Raw genomic sequence first — 21,764 nt, 5'->3', positions numbered from 1 at the left:
AAGTCAAGAGAGTGAACGAGGTCTTACATATCTTGCAGCTGTAAGGACGCCCGACGGTACAGGAGGACTTTTTCTTCTGTCTCTCTTCTCTGTGACCGGGGTCGTTATCCTCCAACAATTCTTCTTCCTCGTTACTCGCGTTGGTGTACAGCACGCCGTTGCTCGTGCTAACCGCTGCCTCTGAGTGCGCATCTTGGTGTCGTCTACAGGCAAGTTTGGAAGAGAATTCCTTGAAGCAGTAGCTACATTGGTAGGGCATCTGTTTTAATTTCTTCAACACCCCTTTAGCTTGGTTTACTAGGATGGAAGAAGACCTGAGCTGTTTACGAAGGGGGTTGATAGAGGTTGGCTGCAGTTTTATTGAATCTGGGGACAGAGAGAAACAATAAGGTTGTTAAACAGCATTCTTCTGCTTGAAGGTTCTCGTTCCCACTTGTCAATTTTAATCACTTCTGAAGTTGCTAACAACTGCTGATGAGTAATATAAAAATCTTACAGGTTAATCACTATAGGCCACAAATATTAGCATGCTAGTTATTGCTTAAAGGTATGCTGTATTGGCCCAAAATATGCTAGATATTCAAATATGGTCACCTTTGGTCAAAATTCTTAAACTGTTTTTCTTACAACCTTCAAGGAAATTTTCCTCACTTGGAATTATATGCATTATTTGTAATGATAAAGTGTTCAAATCTGGTGTAGCGCATCTTACATGAATTTTTACTTCTCACAAACGGTCATGAAAATAGTATGCTTTAGTGTACAAAGTACAAACCTGCTAAATGTATTTACATTTGTGTAGCAGTATACCTAGCATTTCTCTATATGATACCTGAATACCTGATACTCAAATTATTCCCATGTACCCTACTTCAGCTGTCCTTGGTTCAAGAGAATCAGAACAAAACTTACTATCACTCAGATTGTTTACTGTATCTTGATCTTCGTCGTCATGGCTACCTTCATCTTCAGAAAACCCTATAAAGGGAAACAAAGAATCCTCATTAGTATTTGGATATCCCCGATTAAGAGCGACGGAAGTCGCCTGGCAAACGTTCACTGCATTCCAAATATCTGAAAGAGATCCAACCCTGCAAATGGCTAGCCATTTAAAACTTTTACAAATCACTTGAAAGAACTTCTTGGACAGACACATTAATATTTGTATGAATACATTTCATATCTTTCTGTGGATGGCCTATATACCATCACACACAGAACTCATTGCCAACTCTATGAAGAATGTAACTCTCCTTGTACCTGACAACATTAACCAAAAAAAATAGCAGAGCCACCAAGAAACCTGTTTCGAATAGTAATATTGTTATTTCATCAGAAAGACATCCGTGACAATTTTCTGTTTCCTACGACATTAGATACGATGCCTGTGGGAACTATGAAAATCTGGTGACAACAAGATTCCATGAGTGGTGGTTTTTAAATATTACTGCTCATGTAATGACTTAAGAGGTGTAGGACAGGTGCAGGACAGGTGCAGGGTGCATGGGAGGGGGAGTTTGGAATTTTGGTATTCGTATAGAGCCAGAGGCTGACAGTTATCTGAAAATTTTGAAACCCCCAGCTGAAACTTTGTGAAGTTTTTAACCTGATATATGATCACTTCAGTGTAAACAGAAACTGTTATTTATGAAAACAGTTAAAACTGTTAAGAAAATGTAGAAATACTCATGTTTACAAACACATGGCATCTGTTTAGTTTAAATCATCGCTGCGATGCCGATTGAAAAGGAAGCGGAGAGTAAGAGAAACTGGACAAAATTAACTGCTTGTTTGGATCAAGTGTAACGAATATGGATAGAAAATATATTAAAAAAAAAGCAAATAATTTATACACAATTAATACTTTTGAAGAATTTGTATTCCTCTGTTTTATGCAAAGACATTTATTTTCACAAAAGTTCTTTCTTTTTTAGCTCTTAAAAAAATAGACCAGAAGTTTTGTACATATGAATGATAGATAACCTGAAAAATACACAACCACCCTTCACCATAGCATATATACACAACCACCCTTCACCATAGTATATATACACATATCTGACTTAGAGGTTATGGGGTAAAAATGATATTTGAAACTTAACAAAAACAAACATATTAACAGTACTAAGATGGGTTTGTGATATCACAGATTCACTAAGCATTTATATGTCCAACCTAGGTGGACCACATACTGCATAGACACACCGATTCTTTAATCTTTTATCCAACCTAGGTGGACCACATACCGCATAGAGACATTGATTCTTTTATCTTTTATCCAACCTAGGTGGACCACATGCCGTATAGAGACACTGTACAGATGTCTATTTGCCAAACGTATCTTTGTGCTGAAGTAAGACTTCAAAACACGCCAAAGAACGATCTTTGCCGTTCCAAATTCCTAACATGATTTACGTCAGCCATGCTGATTGATCAGTTGTACCGGGAATGCAGAGCAACTGTCAAGCAATAACCGTTTGTTCTAAAGTAACGAATGGAATTATTGTTAGATAATAATAAAGAAAACTACTTAACATCTGCTCCTCTATCAGTTAATAAAACAAGAGATATCATTATAATGTATATAATCGTTATAATGATGGTCAATGACTTCAAAGTTCTGAAATAGTGCATAAGCATTCCTGAATTTAGTCTTGTCGACTGATATTATATTTTGTCAATGTTGCTCTCTGAAACACTTTCATGTTCAAATTTTAGCTGAACAACGACGTGTTAACAGCTAAACACAAACATTCATAGTTTACAAAACGACTAAGCAGACAAGATACCTTAAAGAAAGTGAAGACTCGCGCAAAAAGAAACGTCTAATGCCGGTAATCTGACCTAGTTTCGAATGAGGTGTAACAGAAGTGTTAGACACCACCATCGATCCCAGAAAATAAACACACACAGCTTGCTACCATCGGTAATTAGACACTAGTGTACAGTCAGTACATACAGCTGCGGTCAATACCTACAGCACAGTGTACAGACAATACAGCGATGGACATCTCAGGTCCAGCTAAATATAACAAGGTATCAAGTTTCATTACTGTCTGCATTTTGTAGCGACACGAACAAATCGTCACTTGCAAGCCACGGAAAGTTAACTTTTTCAGATGGCCGCACACGGTTTGGGGCAAGTCTTCAATGCCTTTAAATATCCCATCTTCAGTTTCCTTTCTTTAAACTCCATGATATTAACTAAAATTATGAAAGTGTATCCTACAACATCAAAACAATATTAACAACACATACAAGATGATTAAAAATGTGCAGCTATGTCACTGAAATATCAATTAAAATGATAGCTTTGTAAAAAGTAATGTCTCAACTTTTGAGAGTAACTGTTGTAACAGAAGCAACGTATTTCAGCCTCAATGTAATGTAAAATCTTGTTGATAGGAGAAAAAAAAACACTCGAAAAATCTTAAAATGTTAACATTAACATTCAAAACAGCAGTGGTCTTTTGAAAGTTATTGACTAACCTAGCAACAACACTTTTATCAAGTTTATTTTATTTTTCATTTCTTTGCATTTTATGATATTCTCTTAGTCTTCATCTTCTAAATATCTACATGTATGTATCTATCTACATTTTCATCCAACAGAACATATTTTTTTATATATTTTTTTGTTATCCTTTATTCTCCTTCTTGATAATATTCCGGACAGCATCTTTGATGTTTCTCCAGGTTCTTCCTTGTAGTATCGTGTACTTCTTCATTGCTTCAACGATATCATGTTTTCCCGGGAGGGTCGAAGCTTTGATGAAATGGCCAAAACTTAGCCACAGGGCATTTTTTTCATCTGACGTCCACGGTATTTTTGTCATCTGTGTAGTGAAGAAGAAAATCGTTTAAGAAATGTAAAAACCATCATCACATTTATTTAATTTTCATATCTATTTATTTTTTTATTGGGGGGAGGGGGCTACTTCAGTAATATAGAAGAAGAATAAACAGATCATAATTTTATACTAAAAATTCCTTGATATCGGCAGAATCACACAACATATCTGAGGAATAATAAACAGAATCACACAACGTTGATAAAACTAAATCCAACTTACAGAACAGCAATAGATCTATGGCGCCTCAAGGTATCAGTACAAAACCATATGTTTGTTTGTATGAGCGCTTTAATATGGTAAATTCTAAGATAATATTAGCAAATGACTGTACTATTAGTATTGCAATGAGCTATACCAATCCTGCATCATGTTAAATGATCATGAAAATATGATATTTTAATCCATCTCGCAAATCATAACAAATAACCCAAAATGCCTCTTGCGAATCTCAGATTCGCCCCGAAAGTTAAGCTGGTTAATAAAACAATTGCTGAAAACTTCCCCGAATGCTTTCCACAAATAGTTGCGAACGGGCTTTATCATTCCCACGGTTGGACAAATATACACCAGGACACATTTCAGTGGAAGGAAAATAATTTGACCATGGCAGAAAAATGCTTGCTGACATTATTGAATGATTCTTCTTCTTCTTCTTAGTTGTTTGAATGACTATCTAGCATATATGGAGGTCTATATAGTAAATAGGAATCGCTACAAAATTTGGGCTGGATGGCTGAAATGATATCGAGAGTAAAATATTGTAGCCCTGGTGTCAATGATTGGAACCTCACTTACTCTTCATAATCAATCTCTTTTCTTTGTTTTTAATCAATTATAAATAAATTGATATCGTACATATCAACATACCTTTCCTCTCTGTGTAGACACAGATTCAGAAGTTCCAGCTGGTAACAAAAACATGGAAAAAAATAAAGTAATAAAACACAACAAAATATATCACAAGTTGGTCAGGATTAAAGACTTAAACATGATTTACAAGTCATGCCTCATTAGATTTCGGATGCTCAAACACACTAATCTCTAGGTTGGCGGTCAATCTGAGTTTAATTAGAATTGAAAATGAACAGCCACTTTTCAGTGACCTTAATACCAGTGCTTTGGTCAAGTGGATAAAGGACATTGCATTAAAAGCAACAAAACCTAGCATCTGGTAGGTTGTTGGTCAGACTCTTGGCTGACCAGAGTGGCTGAACAGAGTATAGTAGGTTTTTTCATCTTGGAGGAATCCATGGTTTTCCAATCTGAAATGGTCTTCCAAATTGTCAAAAATCCAAGCAAATGAGCTAAAGCTGTAAGATGGATAGTGACCCTACATGAAGTGCATTAAGTAACAAGCCATTTGGCTTCTCCACATACACATGTGGATGCCTAGCATTGTAAAATAACTGCCTTCCAGCCCGATGTTATATAATACTTATATATCTTATATTATTAAAATAAAAAAATATTTATATATTTTATCGTATAATGTTAAACCTTAACTGTTGGCAAATCAACTGATTTTACTCATTTTCATTTGACTTCAAATAATCCTTCTCATTGGCAGTCATACTATCGATGATTTACAGCAAAAAAAAACCTTATTTGTATTACACTTTATGGAATGGATGCTAAAGTAACTGAAGAAATTAGAAATTCATTGGACATCCCCAGGTGAAATGTCAGTTTTCTATGATTACAAATACAATTTTAATTCAATTTGTGACCAGGAAGAAATCAAAGTTACCTGGAGCACAAGAGTTTTAACATTGAGGCCACAGTGACACAAATCCATTTTCAGCTGATACTATTTTTGCTCTTTCTAAAAATCCATCTGCAATTACCAAGTCATGCATTTGCATAGGTTTTGCTTAGTTAGGCAGAAAAGTGTATGCTTAGCATTCAAGTTTTTTGTATGAAACATAAGAAATCACGCAAGAGAACTCACGACAACTTTGTTCCATCTCTTGTGAACCATCCAAATTCCAAGGGTATCTGCCATCTGTATGAGAAAATCAAAATGAGTCTTTTAATCTGACTTTTTTTTTTGTGGAGTTTAGTACAAGTTTTATACAATTTGATGTTGAAATTATAAATACAGTTCATTTTACTGGACTAGAAAAGTTTCATTCAAATAACAAGAAAAGCATGAAAATTTATGAAACTTCCTGGTTGCTTTTACCATATCACGAATTATGAATATGTCTCATGCAGCCGAGATTGTAGAAATTTCATAAACATAATAATTATTCACTAAATATTCAGTTTATTTCACTGCGCGGTGAATGTGTTTTCTTTATAAATAATAATAATAATAATTACAACAAAAATCACTGCCACCGCCACCATCATTATCATGATCATCACAATCATGATCATCATGATCATCATGATCATCATGATCATGATCATCATCATCATCATCATCATGATCATCATCATCATCATCATCATCATCATCATCATCATCATCATCATCATCATCATCATCATCATCATCATCATCATCATCATCATCATCATCATCATCATCATCATCATCATCATCATCATCATCATCATCATCATCATCATCATCATCACAATCATCACAATCATCATCATCATCATCATCATCATCATCATCATCATCATCATCATCATCATCATCATCATCATCATCATCATCATCATCATCATCATCATCATCATCATCATCATCATCATCATCATCATCATCATCATCATCATCATCATCATCATCATCATCATCATCATCATCATCATCATCATCATCATCACCATCACCACCATCACCATCATCATCACCATCACAATCATCGTCATCGTCACCGTCATCGTCATCACAATCATCATCATCACAATCATCATCATCATCATCACAATCATCACAACCATCATCATCATCATCATCACCATCACCATCACCAACATCATCATCATCACCATCACCATCACCATCTCCATCACCATCACCATCACCACTACTACCACCACCACCACTACCATCATCACCACTATCATCAAATTGCATTGCAATATGTGCTTTTAACAACATGACAAAGGCAAAGGAAGATACCTGAGTTGTAGCAAGCTGAATCTTGTTCTTCTCCTATATCTATTTCTATTTCGTCTTCTCCTCCCGCCTCCTCCACCTCCTCCTCTTCATCCTCATCTTGCTGATTTTCTTCCTCTTCCTTTTCCTCATCAGCTACTTCCTCCCATTCATCTAGTTCTCTGTCTTCTTCTACATTGGGAATGTCTATTGTATAATATTAGACATAAAAGGTAATCATCAGATAACTTCAAGCATCTACAACATGGTTGTCTTAATTCTTCAAAGTTTATACGTACTGCCCAGATACTGCTAGATAAGTCATATAACGGTCACACACGCTCAGACTTCACCAATTATCCGCTCTGAGAAATTAAAACATTTTTTCTAATGATCGTCAAATGGCTAGGATTAATTTTGCAATCTGTTAACAATTTTTATACTACCATAAATTGATGGGCCAAGAATGATGACTTTTAATGATAAAAAATAGCTACCAAATTAATAAACTTCAGAGCATAATTAGGTTTGCTTTCTGGCCCTCGGGCGGAATGCCAAATTTCCCATTTTTGTCAAAGATACTGACAAGCTGCAAATTGATACATACGACAGTGAAGGTTGTACACAGTTTGATAGTGTTGAAGTACTTAGCAACATGTTCAATCTAAATATTAGAAAGATATATTTTGCAATATTCAAAGTCCTTGGGTATACTCCCAACATACTTCGTTCAAATTTTTCATTACTACGTGAAGTCGTTAATACTTCTGTTAGAGCTGAGTTCACCAGGATGTCATGAAAAGTAATCATGATGAGAACACCCACTTTGTGTTTTCTAACTAAAGGGCCTTTTAGTTAAGCCAACGGAAATTTACGCAATCCTAGCATCTTGTCAAAAATCAGAAATCGTACAATTATTCGTTACTACCGCGCTCCAATCTTTATTCAAATAGACGCTCTTGAACGTTTTTGTAGACTTATTTATTTGTTTAGTTTTTAACCATTAATTAACCTTTTGTACATCTTAACACTAATATTTATATACACTTTTTAATTTTCCTAATTTAATACTGCAATTATTTTGGGTGTGGATCTTGATCAAGTTTTTTTATGCTAATAAATAACAACACTCCACTACAACAAAGTTTCTTAAACCTGTCCATGGCTAGCCATCTTTAATTTCAAATAACTTTAGAATCTCTCCAAGTTACCTTTGACATGTGAGTAATACCATCAAATATTAAGTGTTTGAGAGACACTGGTCTAAGGATCGGATTGGACAAAGTTTTATGAAGCACTCAGTCCTTAACCTAATTTATACAGGAATATTTAAAATAGGAGAGGGCTTGAGACCCTACATCGACTTTAACAACAACTGCAAAATGATTAAAAAAAAGAGTCCCAAACCTGACAGGTTTATTTCTGACAATGTTTTGCTTCCAAAGTTGTTATCTTTGCCTGCATCCATCGCACACAGGATTTTGCTGACTTTTGCCACTTCTAGCACGGATGACTTCAAATCACGGTGAAAGCTGTCGCCAACTTTAACGAGCCCGTCCATGATGTGTTTCGCGATCCACTGAAGCTCGTCGTCATTCGAGTCCGACACTTGGGAGACCGTGGCAACAAATGACCTGAACTTAGTGCCGCCTAAGAGATTGGGCTGACCTACTTGAGCATTCACGACAGCTGACTGGATGACCTCCTGACCTCTCAGGTACTGAAGAGAACCTCCGCCGCTCTTGGCAAAGATGTACTGGTTATCTCGGTTGATGTCAGCGAGTGAACGGGTCGTCACGAGTAACTCGATGGCTTTCTTCACCGTTGGGGTGAGAAGGATTGTTACCGTTCTGCCCGATCGTCCAGGTGTTTGCACCATCTCTAACCTGAAATCAAAATAACACCAGAGAGACTTGTGGTCAAGTGGTTGTTAAGCAATGTGGATTTGCAAACCAAGGATTCGGTTCGATCCCGGCCAGATCATGACGCTGTGTCATTGGGCAAGACACTTAATTTGCAAATACTGCCTCTTTTCCATGTCTCTCTTCCTCTGACAATAGCTCAACTATTTGAGTTAAAAAAAAAAAGTTATTGCCAATCTTTTACAGCAATTCTATTCATCTTTTGAATTTTACAATTTAGTTTTCTATCGCCAAACATGTCCATTCCACTCACTTTCTATGTTTCTGATAGAGTATATACCTCTTGAAGAAGACCCCTGTACGATGGAGAAATAAAGCTTTATATTTGTGTGCAGTATATTAACAAATGCACCTCTACTTGACAACTAGACATGCCATAGTAGGGGACCTAACGGGTGGGTTTCCTTCTTACTGATGGAATTGCTAATCCTGTGGATCGAACAACAGAACTAAAGTGCTTTATTTAATAAGTCTGATGTGAAAATACCTACCTCTTGCTAAGCTCCTTCTCCACACTTGAGAGAGATCGTGTGCTGCCCTTACAGTCCCACTCTGCCCTGTTCGTGAAGCTCGCCAGTTTCATTCTCATGGCTTCTCCTGCCCTGCTTCGGTTGTACAGAATCAGGCTGGCAGCTGTACTTTGCTGTAAAGCCAGATAAGTTCTCTGTTCCGGTGCGGCCATGAGCGTGTCGTAATTCTTTTCAATTTCATCCTGTAGGTGGTCACGGAGTCTATAGATGTGGTTCGCTAGGATCAGCAGCTCCGGTTGTTGTTCCTGGTCCGGGGGATCAACAAAGACGCTGGTCTTGGCCCTCTTGACCGTTGCGGACAATTGGAGCCGTCTCCTCCATGCGAGATATTGCAATCTACTACTGGGTCTCTTCCTACTGGGGCCTTCCCTCTGAATGCTGGTCACGATGCACTTGTGCCGGTGCTTGAATAAATCTGTCTTGATTACGTAACCGAGACAATTCGGACACGGCATGTAGTCCTCTGGCCTCTGGTCCGACCCTTTGCGTGGTCTTCTCACGGTCAGTAGTTTTCCTCGCCCGGTCTGGAGCACTCTGACGTTGTGATAGTGATCCCCTCGGAGCCGCAGTAGAGCAAACGCCGTGAGCCTTGCTTGACCATTTGCCATTGCCATGGCAACCTTGACCTCTCTCTCCTCACTGTGCACCATCAGGATGTGTCTCTTAATCTTGCAGGAAATCATCTTCCTACAATACAGGCAGCAGTGCATGTTGTCGAAAACTCTGGTCACGCCGTTCTTGCAAACATCTAACATGACTTTAGATTCTGAAATGAAAATAGTACGGGTCATTTTTTCATACTTGTCAAAACCAGTTTGAGATGAAATTATTCCTAACAGAAGACTACACCGAAACGCCATCAGCATTGCCCCCAAAATCTGCTAGAATCTCAAATAATGGTCACTTGCTGTCACAAACGGTCAAGCTTTCACAAGCATTTTATCGCGTTACCGCTTTCGGCCACTCAATAGTCAAACGAATATGCTTCTTGTCTGCAGGAAGCGTAAGGATGAAGATTGAAGCATAAGGATGGTCAGAAACTACGGGAGGATGCATTTCCAAATTTGTGCATGCCAAGCTTTTAGCAATCAAAACTTTCAAGGTGAATAACTGGTCATCTTTGGCACAGCTGCTTGCATTTCACAACCATATCCAACTTTCAATTCAAATGACACTCTGTACTAAAATATATACAGTTTATGTGATCTAGCAATAAGAAGGAAAGAAGAAAAAAACTAGCTGGCAATTTTCAGCTTCATCCCTTAATTATAGTAGTAGTATCTTATAGGTTTCCCGAAGGTTTTAAAGCATCTGTCGGACTAGTGACTAATGATAGATAAATTCTTAACTGTTATTTTACAACCGATAAGCAGCAACACCGTTGGGGAGGCCGAGTGGCTTACACGTGTCAAAGTCCGATGGTCAACCAGTTTGGACGTTTTCAGCCCATTCTGGATTTGTTTTCCCATTTCAAGGCCGTTTGCAGACGGAAGAAATAGTGCCGAATGAAAAACCGCTTAACTCCATCAGAGTTGGTGACCATGACCACCCAGATGTTATGTTTATTGGCTACTAAATTCTACCGCCATTAATATCCACTTGACCATAGCGACAGTCCAATGACATTGGCAAGACCGTAACGTGATTCTCATCTCTCAGTCGGAATTTATACTTTGAGTTCGTACCTTTAGTGTTCGTGCTGCCCTCGTAACCGCTCTCTTGAATAGTACTGGATGTACCAGGCCTGGAAATATTTAAATAAGGCCCACTTTCTTCTATGTTGTTACTTTCTACGTAGTGGCTTCCTTCGTAGTCGTTTATGTCGGCTGTAAGACAAGTTTCACAGAATCTAGCATACAATTAATCTAAACTATTTGACATAAAGGGTGACTGCACAAAATATGACAATCACTTCTTTCTATACTGAATTAGCCCCTCTTGAGATACTGTGTTTACAAACGTTTTCATAATTTAACCTCAACCAACCCTCTGATGGTCTTTGACGTCTATCCGAAAACGGTTTCTTAAAAGTCATGATAGGACGACGGTGATCTGAGGGTTAATTCGACTGCAGATAGCCTTGAAATTCTGCGTTCGAAAAGCTCTGCACTTTGACCTCAAATGACTTTTCTTCTCAATGATGAAATAACGCAAGTTTTAATTTTCCTTAGACTTGGAGACTGTACAGTTACCACTCAACACTGCTCATTGTAATAATTTGAGCATGGAAATCGCCTTCCCCTTGATTTCACATTCTCACTGTACGTCAATATATACGTGGATATTTGTGCTTCCTCACAGAGATCATAAACATACCAGGACATTCAGTGACTTATAATTACATTTGTAAGCACTTTGTACAAGACTTGTGATAAGAACCAGGGGCACAACCTTTTCCTTTTTTCCTGTACTATGGGGGGGGAGGGAGCTAAGATGCTAAGTCATCCAGGGAATGGGTGCACCCTCCCCTTTGATATTTTTCTAAAAAATGGAGGATACTTAGATACAAACGATGCTATATTTTGCAAAATTTTGTTTGGTTAGGTTGTACCGCATAAACATGTACTTTACACTTGGAACTGTTGTATACATCCCATCTGGCAGAGTGGTTGCCCCCGATGTGAACTGTAAGACTTATCCAGAGGTACAGTACTACTCCACATTACTAAGACAGCAGATTGACAGAAAGACTGACTACTTTTAACTCAAGTACTTAATTATTAGTTATAACAGATACTGCGAGAAGCATCCTAAGATAAGAAATGAACCGTTTTCCTTTAAACTAAGTATATATTTGATCCAGGACGAACAAACCTAACCGTACTCCCTACCACTTAGAGCTTTGTCATTACATGGGTTAGTAACCTTATCATAAACACTACCACTACTAATACAGTTGAATAATGAATGAACGAGGCTTGCCTCGTTTTAAGTTAAACGGACACTACCAATGAACAATTATTCCTGACCATACACTTGTCTACAATGCAGTACTCTAGATGAGGTGCTACTGCTAAAATTCTACCTTGTATTTTCAGCTTGCATTAGGCATGTGTGATATTACCAATGTAGGCCTACAGTAGGCTAAGCCTAACAGAATGAGGTACTTAAAAGACTGATATACTGATATTAGGCCTAAGGTCTCTGGCATATTTCCCTCTATATATTTAGTATTATGAACTTGGTATAGGTGTAAAATGTCATACCTGAAATCTGAATGAAATAAAACTTCAGTATCTGCACAAGTGTGTATCTTTGGCAAACGGCGATTGAAGAGTTTCACTGAAGCTGGTTAAGAATTGAAGTCAACTTCATATAGCTTTTCGAATGTCAGCGATCTTTCTTAAGTCCGTAAAATACCAATCAAATGACACACATATCCCCTCCTCCAACCAAGTATCGGTGGCAGTAAACAGTACCACACGGTCAATGTCATTTTTAACAAGCAAAACTTTTAGTTGATGGTATACTGTATGTCCACCATAACAAACCATGTCCACAGAAGAATTGCTGTCCACACTGACAGCTTACTTATCATACAGTATGTCCACCTTATCATGAAAATGTGTACAAAGTCATGTGTAAACATGCTACATGAAGGAACATTTCCTGCCTAACGGCAAAACGAGAGAAAAATATTCATTTGTTTTATAGCAAGTAAATATGTTTATGCAGTGGATAGCTAAGCAAACTAGGTGGGGTGTCGCTTACTTCAACCAGAGTTATTGATGTTGTTGCCTCGACCCAATACTCCCATGAAAGTTTACTGATGTAATGTTGACATATATATGTGACGCGCTGCTGTATCTTCAGATATAACATTTTTAAGTGTATATCACAGTTACCTAATTTGAAATGGCACATTCCTGTCTTAATTGCTGTCAAAGTTTCATGTGATGAAATCATAGGTCGAAGGTCGAAGAGAACAATAAATAAATAAACACTGTATCTCAAGAAGGGGGAATAATAAAACTCATGTCTGATAAATTAAAGTAAAAATACAACGACCATCAAATATCATTTACCAGAATGCTCAATTTATATCTTAATTTAGCTTTGAGGCTGCTGTCATTAGCCTAGATAAGAACAAAGTTAAACATTTGAAACAATAGCAGCAAAAAAAAAAACACCAATCATATATGGGATTCATTCACACCTTTAAAACATCCTAAAAGTGAATAATTATGTTAATAGCTTGAATGATATTTGCATATTTATGCTATATCATTTATATTAGCATAAGCAGTCATATGGTAACAACATACCTGAGGACTGATTCACAGGGTGATGATCCTCCAGTATCCAACCTTCATAGAGACCTTCTGAGCTTATGTTATCCGGTTGCTCGGTTTTAACCATATCGATAACTGTTGTAGAAATGACAAGAGACAGTGAAAAATCATAATAATTTTAAGAGGATTTCTTTGTCCCTTCTTTTGCCTGTTTGTTTATTTGTTCAATTCCAGCAAAGAATAGTAAAGCCTTTACATAATTTATGTAATGATAGACTCTGGATAAATAATGGAATAAATGATATAAATGAAATAAAGGAAAGATATAAAAGAAATGAAAGAAAGGAAAGAAATGAAAGAAATGGAATAAATGAAATAAATCCAACCTTCATAGAGACCTTCTGAGCTAATGTTATCCGGTTGTTCGGTTTTAACCATATCGACAACTGTTGTAGAAATGACAAGAGAGTGGCAAATCATTTGAATTTTAAGAGGATTTCTTTGTCCCTTCTTTTGCCTGTTTGTTTATTTGTTCATTTCCAGCAAAGAATAGTAAAGCCTTTACATAATTTATGTAATGATAGCCTCTGGATATATAATGAAATAAATGGAAATAATGGAATAAATGAAATAAATGAAATAAATGGAAATAAATGGAAATAAATGGAAATAAATGAAATGTAATAAATGAAATAAATGAACTAATTGAAAAAATGACCTAAATGAAATGAATAAGATAAATGAAATAAATAAAAGAACTGATGATATATAATGAAAGTCTCTGGATATAAACATATGAACAAAATTTACAGATAAAAATTTACTTCTGTTTTGCCAAACCTTCAGGTGTTGCAAGGAAAGGACAAAACAGCAGTTAAAGTACATAGTAATTATATTTTCCCAATGAAAAATGATACTTAATATTTATCCCATCACAGGTTAGTCAAATTGCAGAGTTTTCTAGCAATCAATGTCAAATTGTACTCACAAGGAAGATTTTCAACCCCAAATTCTTACACAACAAGGAGGCTAGGCTAGGCACATCTACCGAGAAAGTCATAAGTCTAGACATGGTCACTGACGTTATTCTCTTTTTTTTTAACAGAAATACATTCTCAAAATCTTAAGCCTCTTCTGGGCATATTGCAATTAATACTAACTATGAACAGTTTTCTGTTCAATTAGTATATTTATATAAGTAATGGAAAACTGACTGGAAACGTTTTAGACATTGTAAAAGAGCAACGCAAGTTATGGCTAGCAATAAATATACTTGCCAGCAAGCAGTTTTAACCAGCTGTGATAGCTTCACATACATGTTATGTCACTAGCTATGTCACTAGCTGAGATAACAGCCTTGCTGTTAATCTAGTGTCCTTCATATGTTAGCCTTCCTACTGTAATGTTATATTGTATTTATCTTGTACAAAACAGACAGAAATAAACTTGAAATTGAATATGGTAATATTGGAAAATAAATAGGAAAAACAGCAGGGAAATGAAGGAAAAATGGAGGTCTGCAGTCTGCGACAGACATGCTCATATTGGATAAAGTTTCTGTGTAAAATCTAAACAGTGATTTTGAGAAGATACATATTTTTTATGTGAACACACTCAGTTGGTACATACAAGAGATGACCACCCATTCAAAATTGCCCATAATTTTTGACTCTCTCATAAACACATAGGTGATATGCACACTTTACCAGCAATTCAATACATTTTGATATGACATGTCACATAGCCAAATGACATGTCACATAGCCAAATGACATGTCACATAGCCAAATGACATGTCACATAGCCATATGATATGTCACATAGCAAAGCAAAACAAAGTGTGGGAAAAGGGGGGAAAAGTGAGCATTTTGATGAAAAGATATGAAATAGACTGGGATCCCAAAAGTAGGTAATAAGGTAAGACAGGTAGAAACATCCAATAGGCTGCAGACTCCTGAGAACCTTACCTGGGTTTGAAGTATCGGAGCAGGTATCAAGATTTTGTCTGCCTGGAATCTCGTCTGGATAAATACCTTCTATGGTCGCCGATGACTCTTCACTTTTCACATTACTCTGGGCTGAAGGAACTAAAACAGTATAAAATATGTGAGATACTGACTTATTTAATTCAATACTGCCACCAGTCTGCCAGAAAAAACAAATTATGTTCATGGGTTTCCCTAACTGGGGTGCATGAACCCCCAGGGGGTGCGTGAGTCCACCCCAGGGGGTTCATGAGACGTTTCTGAAAGTCAAAACTAAAGTAATTTTGGTGAACTAAAATTTGATATATCATATAATTTAGTAATGTACAAAAGTCGTACCAATCCATAAACTCTTTTCGCGTTCCCAACACATATGTTGCCATTAGAGGTATAGTAACGTGCATGTGATAAATAACTGAATTTTGAAACAGACACAGGCCGCATGACTTTGGTGAAGTTGGTGTACACATGACAGTACGTTGTGAAGATGATGAACTTGATATTTTAAGAAGCACTGTTATGCGTATTATAGTATAATAATGACTCTGACCGTGTCTCAAAAAGTTGGGGCTTCGTGGACAACTCTGACATCGACAGGGGTTTCGTGGGGGGACAAAGTTAGGGAAACCTTGTTCTAAACAGTCTTACGCTTAGATATCGGTAGAGTTTTACATCTGACCTATTTTTGCTATGAAATTTATTTCGTTTCTGTTAGCCTCTGAAGAAGATCCTGCTAGGATCGAAACGTCAGGCCCTCTAACAATTACAGATTTTACGTACACAGGCTTTATGCAGTAGATAAAAGCTGTTCGATGACAAGTTTCTCCTCTCTTTGAACTTATTATTAGTCATGAATGAAGTGTGAAATTTGTGACCGATTAAGGGTCCATGTCGACATGATTCCACTTAGAGGGTCAGTGGAAATTGTCGAGTCCACAATCACGTGAAAAAAACTCTGGCAGCGACTTAACCAGCATTTTGTAAACTCTAAATATCCTTCGACTCACCACTTAGGGGGTCAGTGTAAATTGTTGAGTCCACTATCACAGGAAAACAACTCTCGCAGCTACTTTAACAGCATTTTGTAAACTCTAAAAATCCTTTCGACCCACCACTTAGGGGGTCAGTGGTAATTGTAGGGTATACTATCACGTGAAAACAACTATAGCAGCGACTTTAATAGCATTTTGTAAATTCTATAATCCTGAGACCATCGACTCACCCTGAGATGCTCTAACGAGGTCCGGTTCGTCTGACCCTTGCTCATCAACGTAGATCATATCTTCCTCGGGGCTGACTTCGACGTATTCTTGAGCCAACGGACTCTCTGGTGTGTACCCCGTCAGATGAACCACACCTGATTCCAAAAATAATATAAAATGATATTTAATATTAATCCTGACAAGACTCAGTGATTTCAAGCGAAGGTAGACACTTTCCCTGCCACACACACACATAACCACAAAATTGAATACAACTGTCTCGTTACAGTACTACGGTCATACTCTCCTGTTTCAAGTAACTGTGACAAGTGAAAAGTTATGAAAGACTGGTACGTTAGTGCAGAATGCTCTGAAATTTGAGCGGAAGTATTTGGAAGTACCATCAATCAATCTTGGCGTATGTTATTCACAATTTCTATTTTTAAGTCATGGGTATGCTTATGATGTGCAGTGTGCATCATTGACCTTATCAACACCCTCTAGGGCAAGATTTTATTTTTTTTATTCTGGTGTCTCTCAAAAACAACCAGGTCCTCACTTTCTGTTTGTCCTGACAGCAAGTTTGGTTGCTGGAGAAAAAAGTTGCAAAAATATCTATGAACACTTTATTCATTGTAGGACATGGGTCTATGTTTCAGTGAATGGAACACCTGCTTTGGGGGTGATACCAATTTATCATTGTTTCCAATTTGAGGTTATTTCGTTACCATGCAATCTTAATTTGATGTAAACAACCAGTCATGGGCCGGCCGGCCAAACGACTCAATAAAGCTGATCTGGGTTGCCCGAACAGTAATCTGGTCGTCTCGGACAACCGGACGACCGTTAAAGACTTGCCCTGCATCCTGAATGTACCAAAGGGCAGCTGAATGATACTCAGATGATGAATGAACTTTGATTGAGAATAACTTCATCAATGAAAAGTTTGTGTGACTCTTTCAGATGGTCTGATTTGTGAATGATTCTGTCGACCTATATCAGAGAAACAATTTGTAAGTTTCAAGTTTGAATAGCAGTTTTGAAGTCACTGCAAACTTTGTCTAAAAACTATGGTTTCTGTGTACAAAACAGCCGAATTTCTTTGCATTTTTAAAGCAATTTGCCAATTTTGCATAGCTGTTTGCAATGTAATATCAAATCAAATTATTCCCTGGATAATGATGTGTTTAAACAAGAAAGATATCTACATTAAAAAGATCAACACAGCAAACATTAAGTTTTCCATGAAAGTTTCTTGCCTTTCTGTCTTGTTTTAACCATAGAAAAGGTAAGCAAAGAAATATTATCAATTTAAAAATTTTAGCATTTTAATTGTTTTGGTAAATGTGATTACTAATAATGCCATAACTATGCAGTGCTGGTGAAATAGAAAAAACAATTTAGAAAAGTCAAAAATTCCTGTTTATTACTTCTGGCAGAAAAGTCTCTCAGACATGCTGTATCTTTACAATATAACAGAATTTTTACTAGCTCTGTGAACAGATTCTTTGGAAACATGAGAAAAAGGAGTAAACCAATCAAGTATGTTGTCTTAGTTTGATCAATGGAACACTTAAATTGTGTAATAACCTATAGCTTTGACAACATATGGTGAAAATACAGAAAAATCAGCTTTAACAAAAACAAAAACAATAGCTTTGAATTACCAGTCCCTTCAATACAAAATGTGACCTCTTCTTTGGGTTGCAGGACCAGATCAAGGCTTTGCTGAGGGGTGGACCCTTTCTCCAATGAGCAGAGAAGGTATTCTCCTTTTACTGTTGTAACAACCACGTGAGACGTCGGACAGGGAACTGTGAAAGAGACAATGACCAGTGCGGGAAAGTCAATCAAATATCACAATGATCGTGTGCCATGATTGCTGCGAATTTCATTTTAATTGTGAAACAATCATTATGTCAAAAATATAATTGTGCAATTTCATACGTCTTATGAAGTAACACTCATTAAACCGGAATCAGTAGTGTATGTGACGCCTGTATAGGTACTAAACAGAACTGGTATAATTGAGGTCAGTCATGGTTGAATACTGTTAATGTATATTATTGATAGTTTAGTTTTGTATATTTGCACAATCGGCATAGGAGGGTGGGGGGGGCATGGGAGCCCCCCATAAGATATTTCTTTGAAAATTCAGGCAATATACTGATATTGTTTCGGGCACTGCTAATAAAAATAAACTGCAATAATCTTGTTTGATGAGAGTCAGTAGTTCAGCCTCAGGTAATTAGGCTAATGTTCGAAGTTTGACTGTATAATCTGACAAATGATGTTGTGGAGTTTTGACACAGTCCAAACTCCATGCTTTATTTCTCTGTCTGATGTTATGATATGTATCACTGTTGGCATTTCTTATAACAAACTCGAATTTCAAAGGGAATCTCACTGGTCAGTAAACCCTTTTGAGTCATCACATTATCAGGTATAACTACGTATATTTATTTATTTATATTTTAACAAAAAGGTCAACTTGAGAGAAAGGAGATAAATAAACTTACAATTTTTTAAATAAACAAAGACTTCAAATATTAAAGGATATTTATGAAAGACAGGCAATTCTAAAGATTGAGCATGAAAGTAATATGCATTTAAAAATTCAAAGGTAATGAAGCAAAGTTGATGACACAAAGATGATGACTATCAAAGATGAACATGTTCGAAGGTGATGAATTAATACCTGTCGTCTTGCTAGAACGAAATTCCAGAGAAGCCATTGAAAGACGAATTTCATCCACGACCAGTTCCGTGTAAGGTTCCCCAGGTTGCAAAACAACTCCTGCAGAGGAGAAAATAAGTTGTAGCTGTTATTATATAAGAAATATTTTGAACAGGCAAATTCATGCCAGTCTTCAGCAAACAAGAACTGTTTCAAATAAAAGTGATATTTATTCGTGTCTAGTAGGTCTCATAAACTTGTGAAAACTATAGTCACATCTTTACACATCTGGGTAGCAATTTGCCTATTTTGCATATCCTTTATGCATAAATGTAAAAATGTGGATAAATGTTGCTTGAACTGTGCAATAGCATTAAGTAGCAAAGAGACAAGTGGAAGGAATCCGTACATTCTAAGACTTTATCCTCATCTTGGGATGGATTATTCATTCTGAAATGATGTATAAAGCTGGTTGATCTCATGGATTGTTCAGGTGAAGGTTTAAGAGTAAGATCCGATTGCTGTTACATATAACTGAGATTAGTGAAAGTCTAAACTATGTCTCTGGTGTTTCTTAAGGAAAATGTTAATGATATAATAAACTTGACAAGAACACTCTCTTCAAATGATGTTGAATACATATTATAAGGAATGTCATTTTCATTACCCCAAAGCATGTTGATGTCTACAGGTACTGAGATGATTATCTAGTTGAAATAATCTGCAACAAAAATAAAAGGGTGAAAAACATCTGCCTTATAAATTAATCATTCTAAATCAACAAGATCATTTTGATACGGATTGATTTATTAATGATTTAAATTGCAGTCTCCAACTTGACAGTTAAACAAAGAGCTAAGAAAAGAGCTGTTAACTTAACCATAAGGTAAACATAGAATAGAAGAGGTACACACTGTGCATTGTGCAATGTCCTCATGTACAGAACAACACAAGTTATAGGTAAAGCTTTTCAGTTTCAGGGAATGACATTTACTTAAATTATGACTAGGCAAGAACCTTAATGTGATATAACACAATTTAAACATCCAAGACTAAATTGAAGGTAATTATAGCAATCACTTCACAGCTTACAAACATTTTGCATAATTTCAGAATTTAAAAAAAACTCATAGTTGAGCCACTACTAAGTTTTAGCCATTTGAAGTTTCCATCATGCTGTTGAAGCCTGGGTTCTACCCCACTGTCATTCCCAACATATAACATACAATACCATATTTATGTACAAGAAAACATGACTGAAAGGTCTAAGCTAATGATAGGCTACATCTCACGCTGGAATTTACAGCTAAAATTGTTGGAGATCATACAAGTTTTTCTTAGTTCCCGAATTCGAATGACTTTTTAACACTCCATAGCACTGTAGCTTTGTAACTTGCGTGCAGTAGTATAGGCTATAGACTACAGTGTGCTGTGTACAGTGGGTCACACACAAATAATTTACACAGTTCCTGTTGTATGAATGTTAGGATGTTGTTAGGATGAAATCCAACATTACCGATTCTGGAGACACAGATTCCTCTCCGAACAGGAGTTTGCCAGACATCGATCGTTGTTTGGAGCAAGGTTCTTGCAATTTTAAGTATGGATCATTTAATGACGTTATAACAAATACATCGAGGATAAAATGGGATTCGGGGACCTCTGTATAAGAATATGGAGCTGTATGTGAGGAGGAACAATTCAGTGTTTATATTGTGCTTTTCAACTTGTTCAAGTCGTTTCGCTAAAATCGACTGATGCGTAATTTTAATTGGGCCTAGAAGACAAGGGAAGTAAATTAGCGGGTATCAACTAAGAGTTATTTCAATAAACTATAGCAAAATAATGTAATGTGACAGTCACTGTGGAGTTATATACAAGGATACTAGCTAAAGGATCAGAATATATTTTAAACCATCAAACATAATTCAGTATTAACAAACTGCGTTCAGGAGAGTGACTTGGGACGCAAACAGCACAATAAATCGACACAAATTACACAATGATCCGAAACTTCAGTCATTTATATGATTAAGGACGATTTCTTTAGTAGCCTATGCATGTGTGAACGTGACACGGTGTTAACAGTAAAAATCAGGCCTCTGTCCTATGTATGGAAAGTTTCAGGAGAATACCAGTCCCCTGCCGTCAGTAGGGAAATATATCCGCAAGGCTGTTTCTGTTGAGAAGTCCCCGTAGTAGCCTATGAAAAGTGGCGAATAGGCTTATGGGGTTTTCGGCGGAAAGGGAGGCACCATGTGACGAAGAAGCGTTCTAAAATTGTCCACTACGAACATTAACTTTCTT

General features: G+C 36.7%; 2 protein-coding genes across 3 annotated transcripts; both read right to left on the bottom strand.

The window, feature by feature from the left end:
• Nucleotides 1-1,861: 1,861 nt before the first annotated feature.
• Nucleotides 1,862-21,178, bottom strand: LOC139975629 (uncharacterized). 2 transcript variants are annotated; one of them, XM_071983688.1, is made up of 15 exons: nt 20,974-21,178; nt 20,125-20,178; nt 19,479-19,577; nt 18,448-18,594; nt 16,801-16,935; nt 15,561-15,680; nt 13,980-14,039; nt 13,627-13,728; nt 11,047-11,187; nt 9,323-10,127; nt 8,317-8,795; nt 6,934-7,116; nt 5,803-5,856; nt 4,722-4,759; nt 1,862-3,836 (listed from the first exon to the last, which is right to left on the bottom strand). In XM_071983688.1, the coding sequence occupies exons 2-15, from the start codon at nt 20,132-20,134 to the stop codon at nt 3,639-3,641; spliced, it is 2,571 nt and encodes an 856-aa protein (XP_071839789.1). In that variant the 5' UTR covers nt 20,135-20,178; nt 20,974-21,178; the 3' UTR covers nt 1,862-3,638. The 2 variants fall into 2 exon arrangements, with proteins under 2 accessions (XP_071839789.1, XP_071839790.1); XM_071983689.1 differs by lacking the exon at nt 13,980-14,039.
• On the bottom strand, nt 6,151-6,912 carry LOC139976356 (uncharacterized). The gene has a single exon (XM_071985049.1). The coding sequence runs from the start codon at nt 6,910-6,912 to the stop codon at nt 6,151-6,153; it is 762 nt and encodes a 253-aa protein (XP_071841150.1).
• Nucleotides 21,179-21,764: the final 586 nt, after the last annotated feature.

This window comes from Apostichopus japonicus, chromosome 11, assembly GCF_037975245.1.
Source record: "Apostichopus japonicus isolate 1M-3 chromosome 11, ASM3797524v1, whole genome shotgun sequence".
In the NCBI taxonomy this organism is placed as follows: Eukaryota; Metazoa; Echinodermata; class Holothuroidea; order Aspidochirotida; family Stichopodidae; genus Apostichopus; species Apostichopus japonicus.
This window is presented reverse-complemented; position numbering and strand designations above follow the sequence as displayed.